Source organism: Falco rusticolus, chromosome 3 (genome assembly GCF_015220075.1).
Source record: "Falco rusticolus isolate bFalRus1 chromosome 3, bFalRus1.pri, whole genome shotgun sequence".
NCBI classification, from domain to species: domain Eukaryota; kingdom Metazoa; phylum Chordata; class Aves; order Falconiformes; family Falconidae; genus Falco; species Falco rusticolus.
The window spans coordinates 12,769,644-12,791,981 of NC_051189.1; the positions used below are offsets into that span (position 1 = coordinate 12,769,644).

The 22,338-nt window shown below is 50.1% G+C and overlaps 1 protein-coding gene across 4 annotated transcripts in view; it reads left to right on the forward strand.

Annotated features, from left to right (window-relative positions):
- Positions 1-22,338, forward strand: part of ARHGAP39 (Rho GTPase activating protein 39) — a 146,610-nt gene that overhangs the window by 84,095 nt on the left and 40,177 nt on the right. For all 4 annotated transcript variants that reach the window (XM_037379815.1, XM_037379814.1, XM_037379817.1 and 1 more), the window contains exon 2: positions 8-439. In XM_037379815.1, coding sequence (XP_037235712.1) covers positions 8-439 — 432 coding nt within the window. The remainder of the gene's footprint in view (positions 1-7; positions 440-22,338) is intronic.

Sequence of the window (22,338 nt, forward strand, 5' to 3'; positions counted from 1 at the left end):
CCTTCAGGCTGGAATGGGTGGAAATCATCGAGCCTCGAACTCGGGAGCGCATGTACGCCAACCTCATCACGGGGGAGTGTGTATGGGACCCCCCTGCTGGGGTGCGGATCAAACGCACAAATGAAAACCAGTGGTGGGAGCTCTTTGACCCCAACACCTCCCGTTTCTACTACTACAATGCCACCACACAGAGGACAGTGTGGCACCGGCCACAGAACTGCGATATCATCCCTCTGGCCAAGCTGCAGACCCTGAAGCAGAACACGGAGTCACCAAGGGCTTCCACAGAGAACAGCCCCGGAAGGAGCAGCAATGTCAGCAGGGAGGGCAGCACCAGCTCCTCCCTGGAGCAGGAACTGGAGGGCAGCGAGAAGGTGCAGGAGCAGAGATCAAGCCGTCAGTCAACCCAGTATGCCGTAGTGAAAGAAGAAACGGAAAGGTAAAAAAAACAAGGCTGTCTCTGCTGTCACATCACAGGCGCGTGTGACTGAGCTCGGTGATGGGTTGGTGCAATTAAATTGTGAGTTCAGATACCCTGGTAGCCTCCCAGTGCTGTGGAAGAGCGGAGTCCTGGTCCTGCAGCTCTTTCTCTCTCTTGCGCAGATGTAGTTTGTGGATGGCTTCTCTAGCTAGATTGCTCATGGGTCACTGCACCAAGTCTTGGAGAGTGGGTTTGCTCCTCCATAAAATAATCACTTACAGGAGGAAGAGGTAAAAGCATCTGTGAAAGGTGTTTCTCCTTCTTAGGGGCAACTTAGGTGTTTCCTCCAGAAAGGTACATTAGAGAAATAATTTCTTTTCCTCTGAATTACATGGTTTTATAGAGTGGTGTGGTTTTAAATCTTTTCCCTGGATAAGATCTTCCTAACAAAGCAGCATGATTCATGCTGCAGCCATGGGTTGTCCCACTGGTCTATGGAGCTCCTAGCAGAGATGACTTCTTTTGTAAAGGAGACGCTTCAAACTGTACAGTAAGTTATTGTCCAGTTTCTAAGTTCCAGCTGCATACGGACAACATACTGAAGCATCTGCATTGCTGCTCCATGTGCTTTATTTCATGCTTTTATGGCTTGCAAGCTTCAGATCAGGCAGTTCATTACTTAATATATTTGTATTCTATTAAACAATGACTCTTACAATGTTAATAGCCCAACAGTGTCACTGGCGAGCAATCAGCAGCGTGATTTCTGCTCGCAACTAGTTCTGCTTCCTTACAGCTGGCACACAGAAACTGTGGCTGGGTGATCTCATGGCCGTGCAGGATGGGAACAGGAACTCCCAGCTCAGCAAGTGCTTTCATGTGGGACCTCAGACGCAGCCTTGCCTCCGTGCGTCTAGCCTGTGAGGGTAGGCTTGATCTCCCCGAGCTCTTGGAAGATTCCCTGATAAAAATGCTGAGTGTGGAGATGGCATCTTCCCTTGCAAGGCAGGTGGTGTTTGGAGAGGGAGATAGTTTCGGTGTTCAGTCACAGGGGTGCTGGGTGAGCTGACTGGCATTCACTGCAGGAAACACGGCTGCCCATGGTGGCCAGGTCCAGCTGGGGCTGTTCCGGGTATGTGCTGCTAGCTATTTAATCCAGTCTTTGCTTGGACATCCCCAAAAATACCAAGCCCTGACCTTTGATAGGACAAGGGGTAATGGTTTTAAACTAAAAGAGAGTAGAAGGAGATGAGATGTAAGGAAGAAATTTGTTATGCTGAGGGTGGTGAGGCACTGGCACAGGTTGCCCAGAGAGGTGATTGATGCCCCATCCCTGGAAATATTGAAGGCCTGGTTGGACAGGGCTCTGAGCAGCCTGGTGTGGTGTAAGGTGTCCGTGCTCATGGCAGAGGTGTTAGACAAGATGACCTTCAAAGGTCTGTTCCAACCCAAACCATCTGATGATTCTGTGACCTGCTACAGGCAGCAGCCTACTGTACTCTGCCCATCACCCCCTACTTCTAGCTTGTGGCCTCAACTAACGTCCGTCAGAGACCGCTTGTGCAGGCTACACCCAGAAACATGTAAATCCTCAGCTGTGGGGAATACAGATTCGCTCTGGAGTGGGAGTGCTTTGTCAAATGAAACTACCAACATCCAGAATAGCCAGGACCCTGCTGCCCACCCTGCGTCCTGCTTTGTCTGACCGTAGCTGGAATGGGGAATATATTTCTCCCACCCCTTTGTGCTGGGCATTGCACAGGTATGGCACAATAACACCTTTCCTGAAGAGTTTCAGGGTAAAGACCAAGGGACTCCAGGCAGTCTTTGGAGTTGTGCTGAAACCAGTTGTTCTTTTTCCCAGGGTCATGGTGGCTGGCCCATGTGCAAGCAGAGTTCTCTCTCTCTCCCATCTCCTCCCTCCCAGCACCAAACACTTCCCTTGTCCACATCTGTAACTCTGCTTCACTGCTCTCTCTATACCTCCATCCCACCCACATTCACCTTCCCACCACCCTCTGGGTTGTCCAGTTTCTCCTTCATCCAGCTTGATGCTGCTAAGCTACAAGTGGCTTGTTGTCTTCAGGTATGTGCCCTGTCCTGGCATGTGCCCTTCTTGAAGGCTGCGTAGATAATGCCAGGCATCAAGAGAAATAAATGAGGTGCTGTCTGCATCATACCCAGAGGGTTTCCCAGCACTTGCCCTTGCGTGAAGGGATCCCATCTCCCATACCTGCATTTGGATGGGCAGGGGAAGTCATCCTGGGCACAAGGAACAGGAGCAATCACTATTGGAGCCTGTTTTGGGGGGTGCAGAGCAGAATCATTGGGTTTTGTTTCTAGGATTGCAGTTGCTGTTTCATAACATGCTGCCCTCTGGGGAGCGCTCTGTGCTGCAGCAGGCTGGGCTCAGCAGCTCTCTTTCTCAAGTACTTACTCCTGCAGCTCCATATTTCACACAGCAAGCACCTGGAATGGACTTTCACCTCTCCCTGCTGGACACAGCCAACAACTCAGCTCATGGCTGGTAAACAAGCTGCTCGCAGCTCCCAGCCCTTGGGCTGAACTGGTCCCAGTTGCCCATGGGAATCTGGTGTTCTATGTCTGTTTTTAAACTCCCCATCACTGTCTTCTCCAGACTTCATAGCAGCTCCAAGAGGAACCTGGAGGTCGGTGAAAGTCATGGTACACAGTGCCCCCACGGGTGGTAGCATTGCAAATTTCTTCCTTGTGTCCACCCTACATCTCCCCCTTTCAGTTCAAAGCCTCCCCCCAGTCCTGTCGCCCCAGGCCCTGCTAAAAAGCCCGTCCCCACCTTCCTACAGCCCCTGTAGGCACCGAGTGGCCGCAGCCAGGTCTCCCTGCAGCCTCCTCTGCTCCGGGCTGAGCCCCCCCAGCTCTCCCAGCCTTTCTCCGCAGCAGAGGGCTTCCAGCCCTCGGACCAGCTCCGTGTCCCTCCCCCGGCCCCGCTCCAGCAGGTCCCTGCCTGGCTTGTGCTGGGGACCCCCGAGCTGGGCGCAGTGCTCCGGGGGGTCTCCCCAGAGCGGAGCAGAGGGGCAGAATCCCCTCCCTGGCCCTGCCGGCCACGCCGCTCGGGGTGCAGCCCAGGAGCTGGCTGGTGAAGCAGGAGCTTGTTCCTGAAGCACTGTGAAAGGTTGAGGGGGATCAGGTGAATGGGTTTTGATCTCCCTGGACTTTGCTGCCCAAACAGGTGGGGGATCAGTGGCTCCCTGGGTGAAGGTCCATTCCCCATAGCATTTGCATGCTGGACCACAGAAGCTAGTGTGGACACTGCAGGTCACTAATCCTTCGTGTCCTCCACCCACATGTTCTCTTTTCTTTTCCAATGCTTGGGGATGCAAAGCTGCTTAGTAGAGTGGGAAGAGAAAGGACTGCACCTGGGCTCTCAAATAGAAAGGTTTAACCCATCGAGACCTCCTGCTGGTGGAGAAGAGCAGGCCAGCCATGGGGAGGCTTTGCTTCTTGCTGCTGGAGGGTTGTGTGTCCTTTCAGCCCCAGCAATTTGTAGTCTTGGCCTTGCTGGGGACCAGCAGAGTGCATACCAGGTCTCCTAGCTTTAAAAATAAATCAAAAATTTTAAAAAAACAGATGCCACTAGAGGGAGCAGATATTCCTGTTCGCTGGACAGTTTCTACCTGCCTCCCTGGGGTGACAAAATGATCCTGTCCCTTCAGCTCAGCCAAACCATGGCAGCATCCTGCTTCACTGGAAGCACACTAAAGTCTCTTGACCTCCATGTCCTGGCTGGAAAAAATCACATTCCTATGCTGACCTGGCCTCCTGAGCAACTGGGCTGGGCATTCTGGAAAGCCTGGGAAGCTTTGCTGACACGTCAAGGTCACTGTGACCCATTAAGGGAGAGATTTCTGAACATTAAGGAACCCTTGGAGGGGCTGAGGATGCTGCAGCATGGTCTGTCGATGCCACGCAGCCTCACAGCTCTTGCCACAAGGGAAGTCTGCCTGCAAAAACAACTTTATTCCCACCAGAAGTGGGATGGTCTTTGCTGCAGCCTTTGCAAGGAAGGGGAGATGCTGTGGGTTGAAAGGGGAGATGTGGTTGAATGTGGTTGGCATGGCGTGACATTTCCAGCAGGAATGGGGCAGATGGGAAGCTGTAGAAGCACCAGTGTAACACCAGCAAATGGTTAGATCCATGTGGAATGGGTGTGGAAGTGGGTAAAGTACAGGCAGGCATGAAGGCCTTGTATGCTGCTGGAAACAGCTGCCGGGGATGTGGGATGCCATGGTGGAGTGTTTGCCCTGTAGCTGGATGACCAGAGGGGGTTTTATCTGGCTCTGATTTCTGTAGCGAAGTGCAGATGAAGAAGGAGGGCTTGCTTACGCTGATCTGCAGGAAAGCTTCCAGGGATGCAGAGATTTCATCTGCAAAAGTGGCTGATGCTCTCAGGCCCAGGACAGATAAGCCGAACATGAGCTGTGCAAATTAAAAATTGATTTTTGATTGTGGTGATAGCAGCTGCAAAGGGCAGAGCTGGTTCAGGCGTTTGTGCCTTGAGCTTCTCAGCATTCAGGGTATCTCTGCATTTTAGTGTTGGTTTCTGACCCCAAGCAACTTCCAGGCACAAGCTGAAAAAACACATATTTCTATAAAATATACTTGTTCTGTAGCTGCCCAAGTCTTAAAACTTAGGAAAGCTGCTTCAGGCAAGGAATGTTACAGGCAGACAAACCACGTGTTTCTTGTGGGGCTTAAAGTATCTGAAGACATGAAAACTTCTGCAGAAGGAGGCAGTGAGTACCATGCCTCATTGTACCTAAAGCATGAATAGGAAGCCACTTGGCAAAGGTCAGACAGTTGCCAGCTCTCAGTGACCCTGTGGATGAAGCTTTTTTTATTTTCCCTTCATCTTTTGCTTGCAAGCATTGAAGTATATACACCCATGGATGCCCTGGGCAAGCAGATGTGAAGTGGTGACTGATAGTGAGCCAGATCTTGAGTTTACATGATCTTTCAAGACATCTCCAGCCCTGCTTTCGGTGACATCTCTGATGCCGTATGGCTGTCTGCCCACCAAAGTGCTGGCCTTGACCTGGTGGGTGTATAATTGCTGGCTGTGGGAGGTGAGAGTCAAACTGCTCTATTTCAGTCTTCCTCAATGAAGAGCATTGCTGCAGCCCCTTGTTGTAGGGGTCATAGAAACATCGAATTGTTTGGGTTGGAAAAGATCTTCAAAGATCATCTAGTCGACCACCCCTGCAAGGAGCAGGGACATCTTCAACTAGGTCAGGTTGCTCAGAGCCCCATCCACCCTGATCTTGAGTGTTTCCAGGGATGGCGCAATCCAGGGATGGGATGGCCTTCAAGGGCTGATTTTGGCAAGGACAGACCTGCTGGGCATTGTTTGAGCACTTGCAGGGCTCCAGGGTGTTGGTAGATAGCTCCTGGGATCACTGATCTCTCAGCACCCAGGGTTGCATCTGAGCCTTGCTGTCCATGGGCAGCCAAGGAGGCACCCTGGGATGGGGCCGATATGTACAATATCCATGGGGGAAGCAATTATTTGCGGTCACCTCTGCATGGGACAGTTGGTGTTTCTAATCCTCAACTCTAACAACCCCAAGATGAGGATGGATCCAGGCATCGTGTGATGTGTTGGAGATGACAACTGGAAATACTTCATTTGCATCAAGAGAAGGAAACAGAAGGGGATTATTTGTGAGGCTGGGGAGGTGGTGGATCTAGTAAACAGGGTGGGTGGAGAGCAGGCTGAGTAATCACCTTCAGTCAGAGACATGGCTGAAGTCTCCTTGGTAGGACAATGTAAAAAGTTGTTTTTCCAGTTCTTGGTTTTGTTTCTCATTGAAGAACCACAGCTGGAAGGGAGCTCTGTAGATTATCTGGTTGAACCTCCTGCTTCATGTTTCACAGTATTCTTAGAGTCATTTCAGCAAGGTTTCTGGCTAAGCGTTTCCCTCCTGAACTTGTCTGGTCTTAAAAGGGAGGTCAGGGGAAGTGGGCAAGTTTTGAGCAACTAATATTGTTGGAGTTTGCACTCAGAGGTGCCCCACACTCTGTGGTGATTGAAGGATTTAGGAACCAGAGCATCTGGTTTGGTGGGAGATGGTGGAGGCTGCTCTGAGTCCATTCCTCATGTCCTCGGTGCAGCTGTGGACCAAGTTGGGGATGGATCCATCACACGTGCAGGTTGGGGATGCCGTCAGCCCTTGCATCCACAGGGAATGTGCTATTGCCGAGCACTTGGATCTCGCTGGACTTGCTTGGCACTGCTGTAGTGAGATGGGATTTGTGCGTAGCTATAATTAGCAGCTGGATCTGGCTCTGGAGACTGCGGTAGGAAGCAATGCTGTGTTGTCTCAGTTCAGTGAGCTAGTGTCTGCTCATCTTCGGGATCTCAATAACAGGTTTATCTTGGTGGTCAGCAAAGGTAGAGCCCTTCCCAGCAGGGATTTCTTGCTTATGGTGGCTCGCCCTAGACTTTGCCTTGCTTGTCTTAAAATGGTAACTTTTCTACAAAGCATAACATGACAGCTGTGAAATCTCGGGGCGGGCTGCAGCCAGCACTTCAGCTGGGTTCTGTGTCACTGGGACTTTCTACGCTGTCTGAAAGTGTCTATGGTTATTGGTCCGTGCAGAGTCTTCCTATTGCTCAAAATCCTTGGAGAAGGCTTTGGAGGGGCAGAGGGGACCTCCTTCTTGGAGCTCATGCTGTCATCCACGGAGGACTCAGCTGTGCTGCCAGTGGGCAGCATCTCTAACTCCTGCTTCACCAGGGAGGAGTGACAAGGGGAGGCTTGAAGGACAAGCAGGTGGATCTTCTCTGACCATCAGAAGAGCTTTCCTTGGACCACCACCCAGGACTCTTTGAGAACAGGGGGTCTGTACCAAAGTCCCATCTGCTGTGAAATTGTGCCTGAGTTATTTCTCAAGACTTGAACTTTTCTTGCAGGTCTTCCCGTGATTCTGAAGGCATCATGATATTGGAGAAGACAAAATGCAGCACTTAAATCTTCCTGGATTAAGTGTAGCTGAGCTGAAATAGCTGAGGGGTATTCTCTTACAAGCCAATCCCTGAGATGCACCGGAGCTGTCTGGGGTCAATGTGTGATGGTAATAGGTCCTGTCAGGTGTCTTGGGCAGAGCAGAGCAGCTGCAGGTAAATGCACGGCTTTAAAACACAAAGTATTCTCCCTGATGCAGGCAGCAGCCATTTTCTAATTGCAAGAGCCCAAAAAAGCAGCTTTGTGGTATAAAAGATGGCTCAAACCTAGAAAATGTGTGTTTTGAGTGTCTGGAAAGCTGTTTCTCCGTGCCTTGAGTGAACAAAACCACAATTTTGTTTGCGATTCTCTGAATTTATGTACTTTTCCAAAGGCTGTGGGGAAAACCTGCCGTGCTCGGGTTTGGAGTGCCGGTGGATCAATGAAATAAGTCTCTGCAGCATCTGCTGCATGGGGATTTTCCAGGTCCCAGCAGGAATACTCAGCCCTCCTCCAAAACAAGCCTCCACTATGAAGAGAAACTGAGGAAGGATGTGGAGTTACTTCAGAAAACGGTGCAGCAGGGCTACTTAATCCCCAAAACCTTCCTTCCCAACATCTTGCCTCCAGCAGTAGCATAATGCATGGAATTCAGAGCATTTCTTCACCCAAGGGCTGGATTTTCCCAGCTGAATGACATCTCCATGCCTAGTGTGAAGATTTTGTGGGTGCTGGCTACATTGTGCATGTTCCTTTGCATCTCAGGGTTTGTGTGTTGAGGAGCACTTCTCCTGCAGATGGGTCAACATCATGCCAACAGACCAGCTACATCATGGGAAGCACAAGTTGCCTGCATCCCTGTGCCAAGAGCAAGTGCTTCTTCTCAACTTAGGAGTACTCTACCCAGGACAGAAAGTTGCCAGTGGTTGCACAGGCTGCAAGGTCATGCATGGGCCTGGCTTCAGTGCAGGTTCAGGCAGGATTTGTAGGATGGGCTTTCTTCTGGGTTGCCATCTCTTAAACACCACAACTTGATTAACTGTTCTGCCTTGAGGTTACAGAAGGGTTATTTTGATGCATTGGCACAGGCAGCTCGGGCAGAGGAGGGATGTGACCGTCACTGCTGGAGTGGACAACTAGGGTGCCACTTGTCCCCTTCCAGCTGATGAACCCAAGTGCTGAGGGCTTCTCACAGGGGAAGGGTGTGGAGGATACATTCAAAACCCATAAAGCTCTAGGAGTGCTGTTTTGGCATTTCTGAAATTGGCAATAATTAAGTTCTGTTCCTTGTTGCCTTCTCCATCTGCTGGCACCAGAGGACTGAATGTTTCTGCTTCCTGAGCGACCACTCCCAAGGTCTAGAAAACACCCTGCAAGCAGCCAAAGTGACCTGTGAAAGTACAGACTTCTCCATGCATGCCATGGAAGGACTCATTCTGAAACAGCATTTGGTGTCCTTCATGCCTCTATTGTGTGTTCATCTAGAAATGGGTGTCTTGGTCTGCCAGTATCCTAAGGCTGGAACAGGGCCACCCATGGCTGAAACAATATTTTTATGGGTTAAGTCCATAAAGCTTGGTCAATATTTAATGCTGCAATAATTAACCATGGGAAGAGTTTTCCAAAGAATGTGCCAGGTTCTTGATGGCTGTTACTAACCTGCTCCTTTCTGATATATGTGCCTGACTGACTCTTGGAGTGAAGGCATGGAGTCAGGAGCTTCTTCTAGGTGAAGGTCCAAGGGCTGGAAGCCCTCTGCTGCGGAGAAAGGCTGGGAGAGCTGGGGGGGCTCAGCCCGGAGCAGAGGAGGCTGCGGGGAGACCTGGCTGCGGCCACTCGGTGCCTACAGGGGCTGTAGGAAGGTGGGGACAGGCTTTTTTACCAGGACATGGGGCAACGGTTTTAAACTGAAAAAGGGTGGGTTTATACGGGACACAAGGAAGAAATTTCTTATGATGAGGGTGGTGAGGCATTGGCACAGATTGCAGAGCAGCTGTGGATGCTCCATCCCTGGCAGTGTTCAAGGCCAGGTTGGACGGGGCTGGGAGCAGCCTGGGCTAGTGGGAGACGTCCCTGCCTGTGGGGACAAAAAAACTAGATGATCATTGAAGGACCCTTCCAACCCAAATCATCTGAAGATTTGATTTTTTGTTCCACTACAGGAACAAAAAGTAGGAGGAATTTGTTGAAGCCTGGAGTCTGCTCACTGGCTGCTGTTACCACATCAGATAGTCTGCGTTTACACTGATCTAGATGAGCCCTAAGTAGCTGCATCGTCCCTCCCATCACAGAAGGGCAAGGAGGATTGTCCAGAAGCCCTCTACCCTGCCAGTCTCCAGCACTGCGGGGACATCGTCCCATACCCAGACCACAGCGTACCACTCCAAATCCTTTTCTTCCTGGTGTTTTATCCGCAGGGTGTTCTGTGCAAGCATTTGTGCATACAGCCAGCAGGCAGAGCAGGAGGTCAGGGGACTAAGGCCCCCCCCCTCGGCTCTGGTGGGCAGAAAATCCAGCACAGGCTCTGCCTGCCCTCAGAGCAGGCTCAGAAGAGTCCTGCTCACTGCTACAGGGATGCTGCTGGCCTGGGGGAAGGGAACGTTTGAGGAAATTGTAGGTATTACTGAATTTGAGACTTTTTTTTTCCCCTCTTATTTGCTGCCTGTAGCAGAACAGCCACACCCCTGCTGTTTCCGTCACCATGCTCATTTCTTTCTTCCCTCCTCCCCATAAGCCTTGCAGAGATAGTCACTCGGTTATTTTTCAGCAGATGTGAGATTCCACCTTACCAAACAAACCCAGCAAGATCCGAGGCGGTGACCTTCAATAGATGCCACTTTGACCACAGCCCTGACCTGTTGCCAGGGGTGCAGCAGCAGACCATGGCACGGGCTTCCAGGGCCACCTCAAGGGCTTTTACATAGACCTGCTCCAAACTGCTGCTGCTTTAGCCTCCATGGTGGAGTGCCAAAGGTCCATATGGTTTTGCTAATAGTTGCAGTGCATGTTTGCTTTGCTCTCCTGTGTCCTCTCACTTCCCATTTTCGCCTTCTATTGGACACACCTTGCCTAATATAAGGATTCATGTCCTCAGGACATGGGATATTCCAGCACCCAGGTGAGCAGGGCTGGGGCTCAGTCTCCTTTTTCCACCCAACAGCCTTCAGGCAGTCCATTTCAAACAGCTGAATCCATCACAGCTGGATTGCTCTGAAGGTTTTGGGTTTAATGGTTACCGAGCAGCTCCCCAGCTTCATGCTCTTCTGTTGGTTGCATGAGATCCCAAATTTCACAAACCTTGTAAGGCGTGATGGTGGGGAGGATGCTAATTGGAACCATTGGGGCTGGGGGAGACAGACAGCTTCATCTGCAGCATGGTGGGAATGGGTTTTCAGACTGTAATTAAAGGCAAGAGCTCCGCAGGAAATCACTTTCCAAGGCCATGCGTCTTCCTCCATCGCTTTCACATGCTGCAAGCAGATTGTGCATTGCACAGAGGCTGCACACAGAGCCAAGCTCCCAAATTCAGTTTTCCAATGTCTTTTTGTCTTGTTTTATCCCTGTTATTAACTTAGCCGGGGTCATTCCCACCCATATCATGACAAAAGCCCAGCACTCCTTCTCTCCAAGTCAGATTCTCATCTGCTGATGCTTGGCATTGCTATGTTTTTCTTCTAGTGAGCATAGCTGGTCAAAGAGCAACTCGGTTGGGCTAGATGATCATTGTAGGTCCCTTCCAACAGAAATACTCTGTTCTATTCATGCCTTTACATTTCTTGTAGCTCCTCTAAGCAGATCATGAGGATCATGGAAGTCAGTTGGGTTGGCCTGTGTTTCTGCTGCTGGGTATCCATATGGATATTGGGTGAGTGACCTCTTGTGATCACCTACTATAGGTTGCCAACAATTGCTGCCTTCTCTTAAGTATCGAGAGAAGATTTGATGGTTTCACGGATGCTTCTGCTCACCTTGTTATGAGAAGCTCAAGTACTGAACCACTTCAGGGTGGGCTTCATGGCTGATGTTGGATCCTCTGGCCATCAGTCTAGAGAAGTTCGTAGAAGCTTAAAATCATTGAATGGTTTGGGTTGGAAGGAACCTTCAAAGGTCATCTAGTCCAGCTGCCCCTGCAGTGAGCAGGGACATCTTCAACTAGGTCAGGCTGCTTGGAGCCCTGTCCAACCTGACCTTGACTGTTTTCAGGGATGGGGCATTGCCCAGCAGGGAGCAGCAGTGCCCTTGTACAGCCGGAGCATGATGGTTGTCTTTGCAGGCATACTCCTTCTTCAGTTGCGATCTCTCAGTATCCCCACTTTGTCTGGATTATTTGATTCCCCCTGGATGGGAGAACGTCTCACTCAACTTCCTTTGGCTTCAGTTTCCTTTCCCCCCCCGCCAGCACCACAGGCGCTCAGGTGCTGGCCACATTGGGTCTTGCCCCACCTGTCTGAGTGAGTTTTGCACCAGATGTGACCTTTATCATGAGGCTGTTCAGAAACATGTCTTCTGGGCTTAACAAGTGTCATGGGCCTCTTCACTAATTTGGTTTCACTCACCCTGCTCTGGTTCTGCGCACTTACTGTGGTCACAGCAATAATGATGTGAGCCGAGCTGTTGGGTGGTGAACCACTTGAAAAAGTATGTGGATATTTGGAGACTACTGTGAGTGGAAAATGCCTTTCCAATACAAAACTATCAGCATCTCAAGATTTAGCTCCACTTCCTCATACCATTCGCAAATATTTTAGAGAAAAATGTTCATATCTTGAATTTCTTGCTCTAAGCTCTAAGATGAAATCAGGGACAAAGCGCTCAGTCCTGTTTCTTTTTAATATCCTTCTCTTGAATTCTCTGCTGCCTGCTGCAAAACAGGACTCGGATTAGACAGATATTTGTCTAATGCAGCCAAGTGCTTACGTAGATCATCAGACCCAAAATACAGTTTACATAACTGCAAAGAAAACCATCTTTTAACTTTTATTAGAAGCAGTGGCTGTAATTAAGAGTATGAAGCCTTGCAGGCCAGTGATTAGAACAGAGGATTAGGTGCTGGGATTTCATTTCTATTCCTGGCTTTGCCATCGAGCTGTGCTATTTCAGTCAAGTCACTTTCCCTTATTTTAAAAATAAAAGCAATGCTGGTCTCCAAGCCACTGTGAAATGTGCCACTTCCTATTCGGGGGGGGGGGGGGGCGTGTGGGGCGGGTATGCGGGAATGCTTCATTTATTCTTTTTATAATTTCTTAGAAGTTTGCTGTTCTGCCAGAGGTTCCCATGCTCCATGCTACCAGAAGCAAACTTGTGTCTATACTGGAGCCTTTGCAATCCACAGTTCAGGGTATTAATGGCAAATCACCTTCCAAGTGTCCTCCACCCCAGCTGAGAGAAGGTACATGCCAGGAGAGAGCTCCCATTGGAAAAAAAAAAAAAAAAAAAAAAAGCAAAGCTGCCTTTTGCAAACACCACTGGCTCTGAGAGAGGTGGGAGATGAGAGGCAGGTCCAGATGTGCCCCTCCTCCAGGTATGCTGCTCCTTCTCACACCTCACTGCAGTACAGAAGCAGCTAGTGGCATTTCAGGCACCAGGGTTCATGTTGTTGCTCCTGCTGCTCTCTGCAGTTTTGAGGCTCACCACTCTTTTTTGTGCCCGCTGAGGTTTGTATCAGCATCGTGCCAGGGAAATGTAAGCATTGCAAGCACGGGAGCCGATCAGCCTTACAGTACACATGCCCTGTGTGTGCTGAGATGAAGCAGTGCCACCACTGGACAGCAAATGTTGGGAGCTTTTAGCAGCAGCTGCTGTATCTCAGTAGCATGTTGAAAACCTCGCCCAGGCATCTGTCTTAGCAATTGTCATAAAAGACATTTGGCAATCAGTTTTGGAATCTGGCTCCAGCATAATTAGGTTTGTACAAGATCCCATTAGTCAGACAGGGGATTAGCCCGGAGTCCTGGGTCCCGGCTGCGTTTGGGCAGGTGATGTGGTGGTTGGTGCAGGAGAATTGGAACTGGAAGGTGCACTCATCTTGTGGCATTTCAATTTGATGGGTTTTTCCCCGTATTAAGCTGCCTTAATTTCCTTGGTCAGGCCAGCGTAGGGCTCAGGAGTCACTGTCAGGCTGTGAGCACCCTGCGGCTCTTGATGTATATGGTGAGGAGGGTGCAGCTGCAACATGGGCTGGAGCTGCAAGAGCTCAACATGTTTTTCTGGAGCCTGTTCTGCTACAAGCACCAGGCTTGTTGGTGCATGAGGTTGTTCTGGAATAGCTCCAGGATGTGAAAATCAAGATTTGTCGGCTAGAGCCTCAGGCTCCCTTGAAGAGCCACAGAGACCTGGGGTTTGTGGGGAGATCTCTTCCCATTGCAGTAAGAAGACTGTTGATGTTTCTTGTCTCTCAGGGTAGACTTAACATGTTACAAGGCCTCCTGTTTCAGGATTAAGCATTCAGATTGACAATTATGGTGGAATAACCATTTTGTTTACATTTAGCGTAATGCATGTAGCATTTTTGTTACATCTTAGCCTAATGCAAGTCACAGAATCATCGAATGATTTGGGTTGGAAGGGACCTTTGAAGGCCATCTAGTCCACCCCCCCTGCCACGGGCAGGGACATCTTCAACTAGACCAGGTTGCTCAGAGCCCCATCCAGCCTGGCCTTGAATGTTTCCAGGGATGGGGCATCAACCACCTCCCTGGGCAACCAGTGCCCATATGATGAGTCTCACCACACTCATCATAAAAAATGTCTTCCTTATATCTAGTCTGAATCTCCGCGCCTTCAGTTTAAAACCATTCTCCTTTGTCCTGTTGCTACAGACCCTGCTAAAAAGTCTGTCCCCATCTTTCTTGTAAGCCCCCTCTAAGTACTGGAAGCCTGCTGAACACCCCCAGCTCTCCCAGCATTTCCTCATAGGAGAGGCATTCCATCCGTCAGATCATCTTCGCGTCCTCCTCTGGACCCACTCCAACAGGTCCATGTCTTTCCTGTACTGAGGACTCCAGAGCTGGACACAGTACTCCTGTGCAGCGGTACTGCTGTTGCTAAATGTGGCAAAACCCTGGAAGTCACAATATTAAGGGCACATGGTGGGGTGAAGTGTGCACAGGCAGCTCCTGCCAAGCAAATGGTGTGGCATGAGGATATCTTGACATATTTGCAACAATTTCATCATCTGCATGAGTGTGAAGACACTTAGCACTGATTTGAATTCATTTTTGGTGCATTGTTTAGACCATATTAAACACCTGCTTGACTGGTGCCATCCAGAATTGAAGGGCTCTTGGTTTGGTTTAGTTAAAGTGACTTTAGGGGCAACTTCAGAACCTGAGCTACAGACATTTTTAATTTTAGGGGAAGGCTGGGTTGCTTTTCGTAAAATAAATGGTCCCAGAAAGCTAAGTATATTGACTTAAGTACATCTTATAGTACAAACAGGACTGGGATTTGGGTACAGAGTCTTGATCCTGCTTAGCCTCCCAACAGAAGCTGGAGGAAAGGGAAACGTAGTGAAAGCACTTAAAACACACTGTCTTGAGCAAGGATTTTGCTTCAGATGTTTGTCCACCAACAAAAGAGAAAAGAATATTGCTAAAGTTATGGTTGCATCAGCCCCACCATGGTTTTGTCTCCTTGTGGAAGGAAGAGGACGTGGAAGATGTAGTGAGCGTCTCTGGTACAGACGATGTACAACCTTGCCACTTTGGAGAGATGGGCTTTGTATAGTCTTGCCAGTTGTCTCAAGTTGTGACAAACTAGTGCTCATTTTAGTCTCCTGATGTCTCTTTTGGTCTTCAGCTTCATTCTTGCAGAGGTGCAGGCTTTGGCTGTGCTCACCAGATTTTTTTAAATGGAAAGCAAGTGAGGTTGTAGGCAAGAAATGATGGGGTTGGGAAGGAAGAGGCTACTCAAGGGAGTGCCACATTGAGGGTGGCATTAGCAGGGGTATGGTGGCATCTGCAAGGGTGGCAGCTAAGGGAAAAGCAACCTGCCCACAGCCCTGAATTCCCTGAGTTAAAGGTTGGTCAGCGTTAACCTTGATCATGGAGCAAGTCTGCTTGGAAGCCATTTCTGTGGACAGGGATGACACAAAGGTGGTTGGGAATGGCCAGACCAATACAATTGCCATCTGTGATGGTATGACTACTACCTGGATGATGAGAGCATCCACCTTGACTCTGCCTAGGGTTTGGATGTATCTTCCATGGCATCCTTGTGTTCAAATTGGGACATTAAAGTCTAGACAGGGACACTACTAGGTGGGTGAAAAACTGGATCGTCAAGTTCAGAGGGTGGTAGTTAATGGTTGATACCCAACCTAATGGTTAGCTGCAAGGGAAGCTCCTCCCAGGCCCATCCTGGGACCTATCCTGTTCCATATCCTTATCAATAAACTGCGGAGCAGACAGAAGTCGCCCTCATCTGCAGACCAGCTGCTTTGCTTGAGGGCACGGCTGATGTTCAGAGGGGCCCAGAGGAGTGAGGACAGGCTGGAAAGAACCTCCTGAAGCTCAGCAAGGCCAGATGTAGCGGTCAGGATTGACGAACCCTCTCTGGGCAATGGCTGGCTGGGTAACAGTTCTGCTGAGGACCCAGGAGTTCTGGGGAACTTTGCGCTGAATGCAGGTGAGCAGCATGCATTGGTGGCAAGGGGGGCTGGTAGCATCCTGGGCTGTAGCACCAGGCCTATAGCCAGTAGATCAAGGGAAGCAATTATTCTTCATTAGACCACAGCTGAGCAACTGTATGTAGTTTGGGGCTCTCCAGGACAAGAAGAACTTGATAAACTTGAGCGAGTCCAGCGGAGAGCCACCAGGATGGTCAGGGGCTGGAGCACATGATGTGTGAGGAGGAGGTGAGGGAGCTGGGCCGACTATGCCTGGAGAAGAGAAGGTTTCTGGGGAGACCTCAGGGCACCCTTCCAATACCTAAGCAGCACAATTGCGGCACTGCTGTAGCAGGACCAGTCAGCCTTTTGGTTAGAGCAGGATTTTGCTTTCTGTGATCAGCTTCTTGCCAATTTCTGGGTATGGTTTTGCCCATCAGGACTTGTGTGTGCAATGTGGTCCTCAGACCCATGTCTGTGGAAGCTCTTAACGCTATTCCTCTCCTTCCACTTCAGAAACTAATTTGGGTTGAGCTTTCTAGATTATCCCCATACCCACAGAGTTCAGGAGTTGTTTAAGATGCAGCTTTTACCTAAGAGCACTTCTGCAGATGTTCATGGGAAACCCATGGTGGTGTTTTGGTACCTATGTCTCTCTGCAGCCAGGTCGGAAGAGCAACTTGTAACTGTGCTTGCAGCTCAGTTTGCAGCTGGATGAGTCAATTTAGACAGCGAGCTGCATGGAGCTGTGCAAGCAGTCAGGGGCTGCTGAGGAATTACTGTGCTTTTTCTGCTGCTCCATCCTTTTCTGGGGAGGACAGCAGCCTTTGGCTGAGGTTGGTTGAAGCACTCAACCCACCTTAGTGAAGTCTGGTGGGAACACCATAGGAAACCCACCTGTGAAAGCAAGTTTTTCTTTGATTGCCTTGCTTCAGTTTTCACTCAAACCGACACCAATCATTGGTTTGGGCTCCTGTAAAGCAGAATAATAGGCCTGTGGTGCTACGTTAACTAAATCAGTGAAGGAGGAGGACCTCTTTGCTTCATCTTTGCACCCAACATGAGAGGGGCTGTCAGTACAACCACTTATGTGAATGTTGTTTTTTTTTTATGTAGGTTGTCCCACAGCTGTCAAGCTATCTATGGCTTCACCAGGCCATGCAGCATCTTCATTACCACCAGTTCGCTTCCTTGCTGCTGGCATCCCATGTAAATCCAGGTGCTAAAATCTGCAGCAAGGACCACCTTCAGTTTCTTTTCTGGCCAAGGCAGCAGCCTTCCAAGCGTCTAGTTCTCCAAGTTACTTTCTTAGAAAGATCAGTGGTGTGAGCATGAAGGTGGACCTCTGAATGAGAATGGCTGGTACAGGTACTGAGCGTCTTGGTGGTGGCTTGAACATCACACATCCCACTGGGTATGTAGTTTTGGGGATTGAGTACCTACCCATGGTGGTGGCCCAACAAAGTCTTGCTTTTTGTGCACTCTCACTTCCTTGTCGTTGCTGTTGGAAGCAGTGGAGGGAGGAGACTTTGCTCCAAGGTTGCCATTGCAGTCTTTCTTCTCATCTCTTGCATCTTCAGCCTGTGTCTTCATAGGCGCTCGCCTTGGTTTGTCAGCTGTGCTCTACCCTATGATGGCCATCCAGGCATCCCTTCATCTGTTTTACACAGCTGTGTATTGCTCGGTGGATGTTGGCTATAAAAAATAGCTGAGAATCTGTTCACAGCTGGGACATGTGTGGTCCAGGTCTGGTGCTGCTGTTGTGGCAGCAGCTCAGCGTCTGGGTTTGGGACTTGATGCACATTGGTGTGGTGCTGTGACCCACAGTCCCAGAGAGCCATGCAGAGCTGAAAACCCTCTGTATCCATGAAACCTGGGATCTGGAGGAGTGGGACATAAGGGGGTGTAGACCTTACTGATGTCAGTGGAAGAAGCTGTTGTCCATCACACAAGGCTGCAGGGAGTTCAGCCTTTGCCTGTTGGTTTTGATGGTCCTGCTTTGGTAGTGACCTGACTCCAGTTGAGTTGTTAGAAGGCAGCCCCTATGTTCCCACCAGACTTTCCCCGGGGATACTGCTGTATGTCTTTGCCATGCCCTGCCACTGCAGAGGAGGCTGTTCCCATGCATGGAGGTGTTCTAAACCAGGGAGGAGACCATCTTCTTGGGAAACCACAGGCTGGTGAGTGCTGTGGCAGCCAGAACAGGCACAATAGCTCTGAAGACAAGACATGGGCTTGGAGAAACATTTGTCCTTTTCCCAAAATCAGTTCAGAGCCTTATTTTCTGATAAGCCAGGGCAAGCACAGGCATTTGTAGGGGCTTTTTCTGTGCAAAAAATCTGTTTGCACCCCATGTGTGCAATGTGGAGGCAGGCAATATCATTTGCTTATCTGCAGAGGCCTCCTTGATGCAGCCAGGCTGTAGCAATGCCAGTTATCCTTCTGCAAAGAAAGTTAGGCTGGAAGGAGTACAGACAGAGGTGCATCGACTCCTTGAAGCCTGACAGAATTGCTCTGGAGGGCTTTAGTCTTGTCGATGCAAACCTGATTGCAGCTGAAATCATCAGAGTAAGCCTGCTGTGAAGACAGAAGTGTGGGACTGCTGCCTGACCTGGGCTTTGGGGCTGCTAAAACCAGTGCCCGTAATGTCTTCTGCACATCCTCAACCCCCCAGGGTGGAGGATACCACTGCACCCGTCTTGGGCAGGGCACTGCTGGCATCAGGGCAAAAATAGAAGAAAAGTCCTTAACCTTCCAGTTTACCTCCTGGTAAGGAGTGTGCTCCCACACCCAGGGTTTATTCAAGGCATAACATTTCAGGAGCTTGCGCTTATCATTTTTAAAGTAGCAAAGGCTGGGATGCTCGGAGAACCTTCCTGGGCTAGATGTGGGCGTGCAGGTAATCCTGCACTTTGGTCTGATTCTGCCTGCACCCAGGGAGCTCCTGGCATACCTCAGGTCTCCTGGGAGGAGAATATGACAAGAAAAAAAAACAACCTCCAGCTGAGCCTGCTGGCAGCAGCAGCAGCATTTTCACACAGTGCAGTGGTGTATGCAGCCTCTGCTCTGGGAGCGAGCAGAGACCCTCCAGGGATGCTCAGTGGTTTCCAGCTGCCTGGTTCATGGCAAGCAGGTATGATGCTCTGCTAGGAGACGATTCTGACTTGCAGCATCAGCAGGACTGCACTTGGGACATCAGCAGAGCAGCAGGAGGGAGGGAAGGGGTCTACATTGGCAGATTGCAGCTCGGGGACCCCTGACCCCCCTGAAGCATCCCTCCTCCCTCCTGCACCATCTCCAAACACCCACTTAGTCCCATCAAGGATCAAAGAAGCTGAAACCATTGGGCAGCGATTGTTTTGGGCTTATTCCCTCTGTTCCAGGTGCCAGGATCAATTTCCACATGCCCCTTTTCGGATGCTCCTCTATCACTCTGGTTATTTTGGCAGACTACCAGGACAGGTGGTTTTGGCAACAAGCCTGTGCCAGGCAAAAATCAACTGAGAGCTGTTTGCAGCCACAGCTGATGGAGCTATTGCTACAGAGATCTTGCCAAAACCAGCCCCCAGTAAGCTCCCAACACCGGTCTGATGCTGAGCCCCCCTCAGAGCCCAGTGAGCCGACAAAATGATAAGTAGGTGTCAGCTTTGCCCATAAAAACCCTGTGTCAGTCCTGCTGGGGATGGTGATTCACAGCAGTTGTGGGGCTGATGTCCCTGAGTCTTTTTCAAAGCATATGTGTTTTGTGCCGCCTGTGCAAATGTGGCATTTATCTTCCCTTGCACTATTTCCAACGATCCCTTCTCATCCCATCATGTACCTGGAGGTGTATTCCAGGCAGAGCCATTGCTTGGTTTCCTACCATCCTTCCTCCTGCTTGGATGCTGCAGTGAGTAGGGGGCTTTGAAGGACCGGCTATGGCTCAGCAGGCAACACCAACCTGTGCCGAGCTGCGCCCAGTTCACATCCAGCCTTACAGAGCCTTGTTTCCCAGGTTGGGCTTAACATCAAGATTTGGAAGGTGCTTTTTCTCCCCAGGAAAATGATCACTTTTGTCTGTCTGTCCCCACTGCCACGGGGAGTGCTGGAGATGCTGGCATGCAGCAGAGATGGAGGCAGGCTGTTAAGGCGTCAGGAGGACCCCTCAACAGAGGAAAGGTATTGTAACCTCAGAAAAGTGTGCTTTTTCACCAAACCATCAAAAACTTTCAGTTGGAAAGGACATTTAAAGACCATCTACTTCAACTCCCCTACAAGGAGCGGGGACATCTTCAACTAGATCAGTTGCTCAGAGCCCCATCCAACCTGACCTTGAATGTTTCCAGTGATGGGGCAGACTCTTGGGTCCTGTTTTGCCCCAGCTGTGGTGGAATATACTCAAATACGCCTTGGGTGCATGCTATGGGAATGGAATGGTGGTCGCTTTTCTTGTAGCGAGATGGATGTTTAGGGTCACTTTTCCACTGCTGAAAGACCAAAGTGGTGAGTGTCAAGCCGTTGGGCGTTAATGCTGATCTCAGCCCACATTTAGACATGACAAGCTGTTTAAAGGTGTTCCTGTGGTGTACTGAGGTGTAAGTGGGATGATCCAGAAGAGCTTTCACGGATGTTCCAGCCCCCTTGCAGCCAGGGTCACTGAGTATTTGGGCAGAGATGATTTTCCACTGCTAGGCCCCCAGATACTTGCAAGTCTCTTTCCTTCACCCTTTCTCCCCAGGTTTTTTCCATGGATAGGGCAGATGAACAAGGGATCAATTTGTTTTCCATGCAGACAGGATGGGCTGAGGCTTCCACATCTCACCAGTGTGACACATCCACTGTGCCCAGCACTGTGTGGGCTTGTGAGCGGGGGTGAACACAGCTGGGGAAAGCAGCAATCCCCCCTTCCCCCCTCCTAACTTCCATTTCGTAACTTGCCTTCGTCTTGAATCAAATGGGTTTCATTTCCCATCAGCAGTAATTATCCCCATCCACACTAGCCTGGCATCCTCTGGCATGTCTGGACTGTCTCCGCCAAGGTTTCTATGCAGACAGAGTTGACAGCTGAGCGAGTCCATCCCGCCGAACACCCGTTGAGATGCAGAGAGAGCAAAAGATTCGGGCTGGAGCCGATGCTGATGCCTGGAGGCAGCGTGGTGGGAGCCAAGCAGGAGATCTCCACAGGGATCTGCGGCAGGATGGGGTGGTGGTTGCACAAACCTGGGGGTGGCCGAGCCGGCTGCACTTGCTTCTCCAAGACAAGCTGAATTTCAGGGGTTCATTAAAAGTCACTCATTGAGATTTCAGCATAAATGAATACCTGCTGGAAGCAGCAGGCGTGGAGCTTGCTGGAGAGCCAGGGGCAGGCTTGCCAGCTATTTAATATTTAAGTAGCAGCATTGTTAGATTCCTGCTAACCCAGCTTCCCCATGGGCAGCAGTGTAATGGAGCATTTGTCCCCTACCCTTTGCCTGCCCCCCCAGTAAGCTATTTTTTCGAGGTTTTTAAGCCAACGCCTTATGAATTGTGCTTGGCAAAGATCAGGCTAACAGAGTCATTGGATTAAAAGGAAGAAATTTGTTAGGATGAGAGTGGTGAAATGCTGGACGAGGTTGCCCAGAGAGGTGGTCGATGCCCCATCCCTAGAAATATTCAAGGTCAGGTTGGGCGGGGCTCCAAGCAACCTGATCTAGTTGAAGATGTCCCTGCTTGTTGGAGAGGGTTTGGACTAGATGACCTTCAAAGGTCCCTTCCCACCCAAACCATCCGATGATTCTATGATTAAGGTGATTTCTGCAATACCTGTCTCTAACCAGTGACTTAGCGCTGCTGCTTTTCGTGCCTGTTAGCTAAATGGAGATGGTGGAAGACCTGACTTGTGCTCTTCTGTGCAGTCACCCCGCTGTTCTGAGAACAAAGCAGCAAAAGGGTTTTGCTGGTGGGACTTTGCAGCCCGGCACAAATCTGAGTGGCGCTTGAATGCAGCACGGCATGCATGAGCATCAGTTATAGGGTGGCATTTGCTGTTGGTCTTGCTGAAGTCGGTGGGATGATCGAAGGTCCATAGTTACACTGGAAAGGCCAGTGGTCTTTTTGTCTCCCGAGACCATCAGCCTGCTTGCACCCCACACAGCGTGCTGTGCCTCTGAACCAGGGACGCAGGGTTTGTATCTTTAAGCAGGGCTTTTCCAGCCTCCACACCAGTTAGGATTGCCCAGGATTAGACTGAAATGGTGATGTGATGGGACTAAAGCAAGCCCCAAGCCAGGTCTGGGGAGCGATCTGTGCCATTCTTCATGTGCTGTATCATGCATGTGGGGCTTTCATGCCATAGCTGGTGGCACATATGA